The sequence below is a fragment of the Saccostrea echinata genome, unplaced genomic scaffold (genome assembly GCF_033153115.1).
Source record: "Saccostrea echinata isolate AGI-Se365-2 ecotype Australia unplaced genomic scaffold, CSIRO_AGI_Sech_v1 ptg000033l, whole genome shotgun sequence".
NCBI lineage: Eukaryota > Metazoa > Mollusca > Bivalvia > Ostreida > Ostreidae > Saccostrea > Saccostrea echinata.
Window position 1 is genome coordinate 34,624,416 of NW_026889782.1, and position 13,311 is coordinate 34,637,726.

The 13,311-nt window shown below is 31.7% G+C and overlaps 1 protein-coding gene across 1 annotated transcript; it reads left to right on the forward strand.

The window, feature by feature from the left end:
• Positions 1–6,752: 6,752 nt before the first annotated feature.
• Positions 6,753–11,212, forward strand: LOC133198473 (WAP four-disulfide core domain protein 2-like). The gene is made up of 6 exons (XM_061334562.1): positions 6,753–6,796; positions 7,705–7,780; positions 9,132–9,273; positions 10,016–10,093; positions 10,657–10,776; positions 11,208–11,212. Exons 1-6 carry the CDS (start codon positions 6,753–6,755, stop codon positions 11,210–11,212), a joined length of 465 nt encoding a protein of 154 aa, XP_061190546.1.
• The last annotated feature ends 2,099 nt before the right edge of the window (positions 11,213–13,311 follow it).

The window sequence follows — 13,311 nt, forward strand, 5'->3', positions numbered from 1 at the left end:
TTTGCTTAATACTTCAGGAGAAACATATTAGTAGTATTAATTTTGGTTTACATATCAGTTTTAACTGACGCATGGCTAATGATTTTTTGTTGTAGATTTTTAAAATAATAATAATAAGTTCCTTCAAACAGAAGCCGTAATTATCTTTTTACTCAATGATTTAAATTTAACAACCTTTTAATATTATACGAGGGCTGTTCGGAAATTATTGAGACATTGTTTATTCTTTTAATGAACGCCTTTTGATAAAATTTGGCATATACATTTTACATGCACCAAGAAATATATTACAAATATTTTATTATTTCTTTTCATTGCCACATTAAAGATTGAATTGTAGAGGTACCCGTTGCAGTAAAAAAATCAGATATTGAAAATAAGTAACACCTATGTTCAAACTCCCGGTGGACCAACATGCAGTAAGAATGAAAAAAAAGAAGGTTTTGTTCGTAAATTTTCATTTTATTTTGACTTCTTTTTGTGCAAGTTATAATTTCGATCAGAAATGCGGACATGATGAAAAGTTTTGGCACGATATAGAAATCAAATTACGTTGAAAAAAATGAATTTTGACGTCACGCCGGCGTAACGAGCATACATAAATTTTATTTTAGTGCCATAGGGAACGTTTGTCTAGACTTCTCGACCTGCTTAAACAATAAAAATGCGAATGAATATATCTAAGGTTTGTTTTTTTATTGGCATATTTTTTTCTTTCTAATAAATAATTCAATTAGAGTAAAAACAACTGCATCAGACGACCATCAGTTATTACGCACGAAATAATGTTAATGACCTTCGGTGCAAAAATCGGTACTGCATGATGCGAGGTCAACCAGTATATGTCATTTATGAAATTTTAAATTAGGTAAGCAACAGCACACATTTTATTTATTATATCGTTTAATAAAAGATAGTTTGATTTTCAGAATGATATTCTCGGTATATGATGATAGAGAAAGAGGAGGTTTCTCTTCATTCCCTAGCGTTTTAACATGATCTACGGCTGGGGTGACTTTAAAATGGCGTCCCAATGCTGCTCCAGGTCAATAGACATATGCAAATTTATAATTTCACCGGGACTTTTCTAAATACCTTTTGTTAATTTGTCCTTGAATTACGAATTTTCATGAATTTATCTCTCTCCTTTAAGGAGTAAGAGTAAATGTCTTAATAATTTCCGAACAGCCCTCGTATGCTTCAATGTATCAGTATAATTAGATTGTAAATTAAATACAAAACGAATATTATATGGTTGTTTCCGTAAAACAAATTGTTTCCGATTTGTTTTAAGTTACCCGTGGAATCTTATTGTACTTCTGTAAAGATGTTCAGTTTTTCTTCCTTTATTCTATAAACATTCAATGGCAAATTCAAACTTCTATCTTGATGAATTTTACTATATGCCATGCAGAACCATTTCCTTTCAAATACTAGACACCATGTTTGTATCATTAAATCGTACATACCTTGTGGCTTAGGAGTGTAGTATCGCCAAGAAATCTCAGTGATCGTCATATCCGCCGTGTCACATGACTCTAGGACGCGACATTTCCTCTTTTGAATGTTAAACCCATAACAAGTACATTTACACAAACTACCACATAGGGCGGTACAGTGTAAAAGAGACTGGGAACTGTACTCTGATACAGGTGTGGTTGAGGATACTCTATTCAGAATTTCCTCTTTTTCTACAAATAATTGTGAGACCTGAGCATTTACGATTTTACAAAAAATTAAAACAGAGAAAACATATTCAATCATGTTAAAATTGAAAGTTGAAAAACTACTCGACGAGTTCATATCTAAATACGTTGTCTTTTTCTATGCTATCTATATATCCTTATAACCGAACAGAAAAATTACGTCATAGTAAAACTCCGCAAATCTTCACAAAAATTGATTGGTTGCATTATCTTCAAAATCAATATGGAACAAGTTTTCTCCGAGAACCCCAACTTCCACCACTTAGAGTAATAAGAAAAAAATATAAGTATGCATTCAATGTTATCATTGCTTTTAAAAGGCATCCAAAATAAATGAAAAAAAAGAAGATTGATACAAGATTGAATGATCGGACGCATAACAACCCTAAGAGACTAATAGTATGTTTAAAAGATATGTCTTAAATCAAGGTCTTATCTCTAATAATTCTCGAGTGAAAAACAAATTTTCTTATTTATATTCATTCAACAGAGATAGACAAATATAATCGTCATATATCCCTTTCGTATTCTAGTGTATGTTTGTTTGTTTTGTTTAACGTCCCTTTCCAGAATTTTTCACTCATATTGCCGGTGGAGGGCTGCAAATTTTGACCTATGCTCGGCACTCGAGGCCATTGAGCAGTGAGGGATCTTTTTCTTCCTAGTACCTACTGCTACACGTGACCCCAGATGTCCTGTAGGAGTGAGCTCCCCTGCCGACCGGTCATCGTGTGTTCCTTTCTACTGAGATATCATTTGTGGCAAATTCAAGTTCAATCTTTGTCTGTCGACTTACTTTATAGTTTTAGTACGACTCCATAAAATGTATGTTTAATATCAAATATATAATGGGCTCTAGTTCCTCAAGAGACGGCCTTATCGTCTACAGTTGAAATTGCATTGTAAGTGGTTATTCTTTTGAAAAGCATGGTAATTGACTCCTTGCATATTTCAACATCATCAATTTAAGATTTCCTATCTCCCTCCCTCTTTTTCTCTCTTCCCCCCTCTCTCTCGATATTTAGTTATCATCGCCTTAGTTTTTTGGTTTTCGACTGGTCCTTGTTTTTGGCAGGTGAAACTTTTATACAATAATTATGAATTTTAAACATTTGAAGAAAGCTGTAAACCGTTTGGGTTTTTGTGCAAAATGGACATTTATGTGATGTTTCCTTTCTGTAATCATGATATAAGTTATAAGTAAATGATAAAAGTTTATTTTAGGAAATAACTCCTATAGCATGACTGAAAATCGCAAAGAAAACTAGCGGTCAATGTGCATCTTACTGAGCAAGTGTACGAATAACTTTACTTTTTTGCACTCAAATTGTAACTTAGGTTAAAACTTTAAACTTTATAATATTTTGCCGAATGTAATCATGAAAATAAACATAATTTTCTTTTATGTAAAATAGCTTGAATAATATTAAGCATCGATAAAAATCCTGCCAACTAATGAGCGCACAGTATTGTGTGACCTTTTTGCACTGAAAAAAAATATTTTGGGTATCAAAAATCTAAACAGGCAATCTTGTGTCAAGCTTTTTATGACTTGACTGCTGATCGATTGAATGTATCGTGCAGTTTAAAAAATGAAAGAAAAAGTTGGGGCCAGTGATGTTAATTCTGAGATACTGGTCAAAATATGCGATTTTCAGGCGGAAAAAACTGTAAATTTTAACATGACTTCTTAAACATATCTTCATTTTTTGGCAAGGACAGTTGATTGAATATGGAGAATTTGTTTTTAAAATATAAATTGAAACCTATATTTAATATTCCTAGCATACAATAACGAACAAAAATGTCCGAGTATAAATATGTATGGCTAAAGTTCCAATATATTAAATCAAACAGATGTGTAGATTTGAAGAATTTTCTTCTAAATATCCTTCCACCGCAAGAAATAGTCCCCAATAAATATTTTATGTACAGTCTTTAAATTGAATATTTTTGCATCGTTTAATTCATATATGTTGAAAAAATTGAATTGTGTTAAATAATTATGAGGTTCTGACCAATTTTTTCCCAAAAGCTGACGAACTTTAATTGTTTTCATAATTTTATTTTGATTAAAACCCTTAATTTCATTATAGTATAACATTTCGAGTATACAATGTATACTTTTAACGGTTGTATTTCTCTGAAGTGAGTAGACCTTGTGAAGGCATATCAGTCATTTCCAACAACTAAGACCCCTCTTGTGATTTTGCCAGACACAGAATCTTCAACTTCAAAACTTAAAGGATAGCTTATTTTTTTTTTTTTTTTTTTTTTAAAGCTCTGGTTCTTTGTTGTTGTTTTTTTTACAAACTGAATTTTTTTCCGTTTATGCGATCAAGAAAAGGAGCACAAAGAACGCTCTCTTTTCCATGGCACCTGATATCCAACCTCCCACGTTTTAAGAGGTCCGTGCTTGCTTCGCTCCTAATTTGAATTGTTAAGATAGACTTTTGGGCATGATAACTGTTCCATATCTTCATATTTCATGTTCGTTCAAAGTTTTATTTTTTATCATATACCTAAAATCTAACCTCTTATGAAAGTACTATCAATTATATAAATGTATAAAAATTGAATTTTCTTTTTAGATTAAAACGTTCCAATTTGATTTCAGTCACACTCAGTGATCTCAGGCATTTTTTTCTGTTAATCCTAGCTTCGTTTAAATTGATTGTTCATTACTGGATTGGTTTATAAATAATTCTGTTTATCGAGTAATGATTCTTTAAAAACGAACTGTACAGTTTATGAAAGGAAAAGAAAAATCAGAAACACATTTTATGACAATGCCGTGTTTTAACAAATCACTAAATTAAAACGAGCAGAAATGACGATGCGCTTACATGTTGTCAAACAAGGGATATAACTAATGCGCAATTGATTGATTCTTGGGACTAGAATACATCCAAGTAAGTGGAAGGAGTTATAAATTTTTGATAATTGTTGACAAAATTGTTGTCATTTATAATCTCTTATTAGAAGCATTATTTTTATTCGATTACTTTTCAGGGCACTTTTGTAAATTCCAGAGGTCCACCCTGATCATGTTTCGTATTGTTTACAGGACATCAAATTATCACTGTTAACGTCCCCTTTTCATTTACACAATGATAGAAAAGATAACGAACAGAAATCAACCTTAAAAATCCATGGGAAGAATACAAACTTGGAGCATATCAAACAGGGACCTCTTAAAACACTAGAGGTGGGATAAGGAGCCATGGAGGAGTAAGCATCCCCTGTCGACCGGATCCACCTATCGTGTGCTCCTTGTCATAATCGGAAAATGGAAAAAAAATGTGGACAAATTAGTCTGAAAATAATGGCCTAACAATGTGTATGAAAAACCTCGATCAACATTTTCCAAAATGACAGATTGTCTTTGATGACAATGTCATTGTATTGACCATAAACGAAACGTTGACTTTCATAGGACTATTGATATTCTTGTTTTATTAACTTATTTTTCAATAGCGTGCCTCGTTTGAGAAATTCTTCGTACATGTACGTAGTGCATGCTCTTCAGTTTTGGAGTCGCCCGCGTGGCGCAGTGGTTAGAGCGTCTGCTCTAGAGTCGCGAAGTAAGGAGTTGGCCCTTACGTCGCGGGTTCGAATCCCACTGTGGGACGTGGAGACCGGTCCTTCGGATGAGACCGTATAAACCGAGGTCCCGTGTCGCAATAGGTGCTGGCACGAAAAAGATCCCTCACTGCTCAATGGCCGTAAGTGCCGAGTATTAGACAAAATTTGCAGCTCTCCACCGGCAAGTGGTGGCGTCTCCACATGAGTGAAAAATTCTCGAGAGGGACATTAAACAACATACATGTACAATCAAATCAATCAGTCAGTTTTGGAAATACTGAGACACAAACTCCCTGTGCAATGATAATAGTGAGATCCCTTCCTGCTCAATGGCCCCAAGTGCTTAGGAAAGGTCTGAATTTCAAGCCCTTCACCGGTATATGGTAACTTCTTTACATGAATGAAATAATCTCCAACGGCACATAAAACAACATACAATAAATCAATAAAACCATTTCTCAAGATAAATTAAGACGATACCTTGACATTCCTTTGCATCATAAAAATCCTTACAAACAAAGATACATTGCTGGGTCCAGCAAATGCTCTACCAAACCCGTATCTTTACTCCTTAGAAAAATATTAACTGTTGAAAAGGAGAAACTTCAGACGTATTTTGCTAAAGTATATTCTAAAAGTGGAGTAAATCCTCAAAAACCCTAAAGAACTTTTAGAAAGTTTAAAGCCTATAACATCAAAACGTACGTATTTTTCACACTTTATACAACTCCTCAAGATGGATTAAAAATCTAGACTTTTCGATATTATAGACAACTGCTTCTCCAATAAACAACGAAACTCGGAAATTTTCACATCTTTTATTCTATATGAAATAAAAGTGGTTAATTCTAAGTTTTTCCCTTTACTAAAGCGTTTAGGAATCTGTGCTTTAACCAATTTTTCTGCATACAGACTTTTAGATTATGATAATTCATTATGTTTGACAAGCTAATTTTTAAACCAATTATAAGACATTTGTTTTTATACTAAATTTAGCTACGGGTTTTCTGTCCACCTGATCAATACATAGAGCTCACGGCGGTTGTGACCGATCAACAGCGGATGCTGACCTCTCCTAGGCACTCTGGAACTTCAAGGTGTCCGTGTTCTATGCCTTGTTCACAGATATGTATTGTTTGTAGATTTTTTGAAATCGATAACTGTTTGTTATCTTCACCTTTTTAGTCCCCTACCGGTGAAACCGGAGGGGAATATAGGTTTCCTCTGAGTCTGTCTGTCTGTCTGTCAGTCTGTCCCACTTGGTTTTCCCCCTTTTTTTCCTAAACGCTTGCAGATATTGAGCTGATTTTTGGTATGTGAGTGTATCTTGATGAGTTACAGATCAAGTTTGCATTTCCTTCCACTTCAATGATTTTTGACGGAATAATGGCATTTCCAATTTTTAACGGGAACCAGATTATGCCGGTAGGGGACTAGTATTGCTAATGCAATACTCTCGGAATGCTTGTTCATTTAGAAAATGTGTGTAAAAAGACTCCAGAAACGTGAGGCACTCAGAAATTAGTTTAAAATATGAAAAAAAACCTCTGTCTTTAATCTTAGTGTCTTATTTGCATTTTATTCGTCTGATGTAAAAATTTATTCTTCTGTAAGTGTAAGAAACATAATTTTGAGGAATTAGTTATCATTAATATTGGATTTGAAAAACCCATATAACGATATTCTTGTGACAGAAAGGTTGTATTAGCTATATTCGTAGACGTCGGAACCGAGGGGGGGGGGGGCTGGGGGGGGGGCTTAGCCCCCCTATTTTTGCAAAGATAGACATAATATAGGCATTGAAAATTGGGGCTTACCTTTTTCGTTAGCCCCCTCCCCCACTTTCAATTAGCCACCCCACTTTCAATTTGCTTCCGACGCCTATGATTTTTAATAAATGTGTAAATAGATAGATAGACTGATTGTACATGAACAAACAGATGAAAATATTAATTAACAAAAGATTGCTAATTGTAGTAGATAAATTAAAATCCACATTGTAATTTCTTTAGAAAATATTTTTTTTTCTAAAGAAATTACAATTAATTAGTTAATACCTCCTAATTAATTAATTAGGAGGTATTATTATTAAAATAATAAATTTAATTACTACTCACCGAAATGATGATGATTTATTAAATGACTATTTTCAAGTTAAGTGAGCATAGAGACGCCCGATTTCGATAACACAGAGATCTTTCCAAAGTTACGTTTTAATCGTGTAAGAAATTTCAATAACCTAATAAATGAAGCATAAAGTCAACAAATTTATGCTAAAGTAAAACAAGTTATTAACGGAAATAAAGAAGATTACCCTCTCCATGAAAACCTTGTAAAAACCAGTGGTAACATGCTGATGACATTGGGGCCACGTTGATGTGATTTGTATATTTTATGCCAATCCTTGCTACAGCTATCAAACATCAGGACCTGTGATGTTTAAAGCACTCCTGATAATGGGGACATTGCAAGGATTTTTCATTTTCTTGGTAAGTTAAGATACATCTTTATAGGAAAAAGAATTAAATAAAATTGATATAATTATTAAATTTTTGATAAGATAAAAGTGAACAACAGCCTGAAGAACTAAGAATCGGCTTGTACACTCTGGTCAAAAACTGAAGGAAAAAAAAAAGGACAAATTTTCAGAGAAGTATAGATTTTGAAATAGATCTGAAAACAAATCTTTGTAAAACATGTTTCCTAAAAAAATATCAAGAAATTCAAAAATTGTACTTTGCCTGGAGTATCTTTCAAGTTTAAGGTCTTGAGAGACCTGATTTAATTGTATTTTCAGGACTCTGTGTTTTTATCCATTCTGTAACTGTATTGTTCTTGGATATTTGTGGTTGATCCCTGAGTTATTTCACTATTTATATAATACAATAACATATAGGTTGTCAGTGTTATATTTTATAATACAATAACATACATGTTGTCAGTGTTATCTTTTATAATACAATAACATACATGTTGTCAGTGTTATCTTTTAAAATACAATAACATACATGTTGTTAGTATTTTTTTTTTGATAATACAATAACATACATGCTGTCAGTGTTATCTTTTATAATACAATAACTTAAAGGTTGTCTGTGTTATCTTTTATAATACAATAACATATAGGTTTTCAGTGTTTTCTTTTATAATACAATAACAGACTTGTTTTAGTATTATTTTTGTTATAATACAATAACGTGTAAGTTGTCAGTGTTATCTTTTATTATACAATAATATACATGTTGTCAGTGTTCTCTTTTATAATACAATAACATACATGTTGTCAGTGTTCTCTTTTATTATACAATAACATACATGTTGTCAGTGTTCTCTTTTATAATACAATAACATACATGTTGTCAGTCTTCTCTTTTATTATACAATAACATACATGTTGTCAGTGTTCTCTTTTATTATACAATAACATACATGTTGTCAGTGTTATCTTTTATTATACAATAACATACATGTTGTCAGTGTTCTCTTTAATAATACAATAACATACATGTTGTCAGTGTTATCTTTTATTATACAATAACATACATGTCAGTGTTATCTTTTATTATACAATAACATACATGTTGTCAGTGTTTTCTTTTATTATACAATAACATACATGTTGTCAGTGTTCTCTTTAATAATACAATAACATACATGTTGTAAGTGTTATCTTTTATAATACAATAACATATAGGTTGTCAGTGTTATCTTTTATTATACAATAACATATAGGTTGTCAGTGTTATCTTTTATAAAACATTAACATATAATGTTATTATAATATAATGTTATAACATATAATAACATTAGTGTTATCTTTTACACTACAATAACATACAGGGTGCTTGTGTTGTCTACGCTGGGCGACTTCACGGATTCCCGGGGGAGAAACCCGGACGATGCCCTCGGGATGACCGTATAACAACATGTGATTGTCCGATTGGTCAGACCCAATGTACACGTGACAGTGATTGTTCATATGGTGAGTTGTAATAAACAATGTTTCTGTTTGCTATTTCTTTATATGACAATAATGACTTTTTTAAAAACATTTTCTTTTTACAAGCAGTGTGGGTCAGGTGATCAAGCTTTATTGTACACATAATTATAGAATCTTAATAAGGACGAAAATCAAATCATTAATATAATAAATAAGATATGGGTTTAAGAGTTTCATTGGAAATTATCATGTTATCATCTGCATGTCATATCCTAATGAAACTCTAAAAATGATATTTTTTATCTGCAATTATCAATTCGTGGCCAGTATATAAAATTTACAGTATATTGCTAATCTTTCTTACACGTTTCTGCATTTTGTGAAATGACAAACAAAATTGCGATGTAAATTTTCTTCTTTTTTTTTTTTTTTAAAAAATATTGCATACTAAATCACTATTAGAAAAAAGAAAAATAGATTAATAATAATCAAACGCAGTAAACCTGCATCGTACCTTAATAGATTACTAAATAATCAGTAAGGTAAAGCAATGTAAAATGAAGTCGAAATAAAAATGAAAATTTACGAACAAAACCTAATGTTCATATCATTATAACTGTGAGTCGACCGGGAGTTTGACCGTTTTTCAATTATTCAATTGATCTATCATCATCTCGATAAAAACAAAAAGAAAAGAGAAGAAAAACCATACACCAATTAATAGATCAAGCAATTCAATCGGTTAATATTTGACCATCACTCCCAAGCCTTGTTTTTTTTTCAGATTTAAAATGCTGCTCTTTTGGTTGTGGCTGTAGAACTTCTTGTGTAAAACCAGTGTACGGACCCGGACCAAACTCAGGTAAAATAGAATTAAGGTGGAGAGATCCTACTCATGGGGAAATTACTATTATAATGAGACATAAGTATCATTTCTTGTTAATGTTTTTATCCTTTTCTATTTTATTTCCTCAAACATTGCCCTATTTATAAGTTTTATGTTGCTTGAATTTTGTTTTGAAATAAATTCCTCGTAAATTCGCAATTAATGCAGAAAATTCATTCGTTCTTAAAAGAGGACTTTTATACTTGAAGGAAAGTTTTTTTTTTAATTGAACAAAATTCACTTAATTTTACAAAGGATGAATCTTCACCATTCAGTCAACCAAATGGTCACCAAAAGGTCTTGAATGGTCACTAAATGACACAGCTATGCCACTCACTAATCTTTCAGTAGACTTTTAGTCACCTCTTAGTTAACTGAATGGCATAGTTTCATCCTGGGATAAATAAGTGTGGAAAATAGATATTTTGATTGTAAATTTTGCTGCGAAAACTCTCTGCTTTATATATCAAATTTTAAATTCTAAGAAAGCGTAAAAATCATTTGCTGTTAACAGCTTAATGACCATGTTTCCACGGTAGGTGGCTGTTTTTATAATGGTCGGTATTATTCCGTCGGAGAAAGCTTCCCTGCTACTGATGGCTGTAATACATGTTTCTGCTCAGATAATGGACAAGTTGGATGCACATTGATCGGTTGCCGTAAGTCTTTTTTTTTTTTAAATCCATTGATTGTTGTTATTATTATATGAACACTCATTTGTCGCCTTAAGTATTACATTATATCCATTGGTTGCCGTAAATATATAATGCATATCCTTTGGAACCATTTTTACTGAATGCTTAAAGTATTATCACATGAACACCCTAGGATAGCTTTAAGCATGTATATTACTTATGTATAAATAGTATTATATGCATATCCAATGTTTGAGATGACCGTTATATCATTCATTCATTTGTTGCCATATTCATATTAGGCTCATTCATAATGATGGATATCTTTCTCCTCATAACCAGGTGAACATCCATTGACTGCTTTAACTATCTTATGAACATCAATAGGTAATTGTAATAATTAAATGTAGAATTAAATGTAAGTGGTTACTGAAATTATTCTGTGTACATTTTAGATTGATAAAATCATTATATATACAATATATATAGTGGATCCTGTTATGAATTAATTCAAATCTAATGATTGACATATAATTATGACTGATGAACATCCCTTGACTGTCATAATTATTGAACGAACATCAACTGGTTAAAATCATTATAATTTGATAATCTAGATGTTTCTACAAGTATTACATACACATCAATTTTTTTCGGTTTTTATTTTATATACATCCACTGATTTTCGTAATCATCGTAAATAAACCAAATAAATGCTTTTTTTAAAATTTGTACTTTACTATTGATTGTCGTAAGTATTAAAGGAAACAAATCATGCTCGCCATAAGTAATACTACACATCCATTGGTTGTGTAATTAAATGCATAGTCATTTATTACCAATCGATATTTTTTTCTCTTTTTTTGCCGTATGCAATGTTAACGAAATCATTTTCATCTGTTCGGCCTTTCTATTTTAAATTATTCTTTTATATGCTCTGTTTTATTTGTTTCATTTACAAGTAAACAAAAGCCTAAAATTAGCAAGGCTAACAAAAATTTGACCACACAGGATAAAATACTCTCAGTCGACCAAATCCAAAATTTATTAACCTATTCCACCAAACACTCTCATCACGTGCTAGCATTTAATAACAGAACATTGTAGATATCTATTTTAGCTGATCTTTGCACCCTTCCGAAAGCTCCTGGAACCTGTTATGCTTATTTTCCAAGATGGTGGTACAACAGTTTAACCAATCAGTGTCTGTTGTTCATTTATGGCGGCTGTGAAGGAAACGACAACAATTTTCAAACGATACACGAATGTCTTCAGCGGTGTGCTATAAGGAAATGTAAGTAACACAAAAAATTGTACACATTGATAACAAAAACATGAGGTAATAGGAAATGCAAGAAAATTTATACACATCGATTCCAGTAAACTTTTCGATAAAAGGAAAATGTAAATCAGACATAAATCAGACATAAACTCAATAACAATCTCTACAGTGTAGAGTAGAAATAAGCGTTTGAACAGACAATACAAGGATTTCTCTGGTGTTTTTGAAGAATTAACTTTAGAAAAGACATTAAAATACGCCAGAATGCCCTCTGTGATGTTTAAAAAAAATGCAAACTATTAACTATATAGATGAAATCGATTGGTGATTGCAGGAAACCGTTAAAATTGATGCCATTGACTAATTGAATTCACTTTTGTCATTTAATTGAGATTCCACATTCATAATGTTAAAGAAAAAAAATGAAAAAGTTGATATTACCGGAAGTAGTTGTATCAAAAGTAGTACTTTGATTTTTAATAACATGTAATGTATTCATTTTGTTTTTCTTTGAAAACTTTAGGATGAATTTTATTGTTTTGTTCAAATTAAATTATCCTTCCTTTAATGGCTCCAAGTTTACTTTTCTGTAGATCTGTAGCCCTCTGAAAAAAAAAAATACAGATCGGAGAGCAAAAGTGCCAGCTATTGAATATTTATTGCCCACAAGAATTTGCGAATTTCTGGATTCATTTTTCCGTATATTTCAACTGTCAACTAAAAATAATACTAACTGTGTATTCCTGACATAATCTTGTACTTGTACTATATCCACAAAAGAAAACTTTCCCCATAAACGTTGGTGAGTCGGAAATTGAAACCTAAAAAAGACAATTCGGTCTAACGCACTTTGTACAGATGATCACTATAAACAAATTGATAGAGATCTAAAGAATTTTTTTTTACAAATAAATCCAGAACCATTTGTATACATTAAATATAAGTTTTTTTTTCCTACGTGTGGCATTGTAACTCTCCAGTCTGTCCGTATTGTATATTCGGTGAGCTAAAGTTTTACAGCTTAGATTATTTCAGCTTGCAAATATTTTATCTTTTAATCTAGTACAATATATACCAATATTACTAAATGTTTTATTGATTTCATTTACAGATTAAAAGAATCAAGATTCGCTGATTGAAGAAACGGCCTTCAAAATATGTAAAATTTATTGGAATTGAATAAATATAATTATGAATTGATAAACCCTTTGACAATGGCAATGTTCATAATCGTAAGCACCCCTTCGTAACAACACAGGCGTAATTAGCATAGATAT

What these genes read in the sequence shown, in the direction of transcription:
- LOC133198473 (XM_061334562.1), top strand. Translation starts at nt 6,753, where the DNA reads ATGCTTGTTCATTTAGAAAATGTGTGTAAAAAGACTCCAGAAAC. An exon ending in TGTAAAAAGACTCCAGAAAC is followed by an intron (nt 6,797 to 7,704) that starts GTGAGGCACTCA and finishes TCCTTGCTACAG; the next exon opens with CTATCAAACATCAGGACCTG. An exon ending in AAGGATTTTTCATTTTCTTG is followed by an intron (nt 7,781 to 9,131) that starts GTAAGTTAAGAT and finishes AATAACATACAG; the next exon opens with GGTGCTTGTGTTGTCTACGC.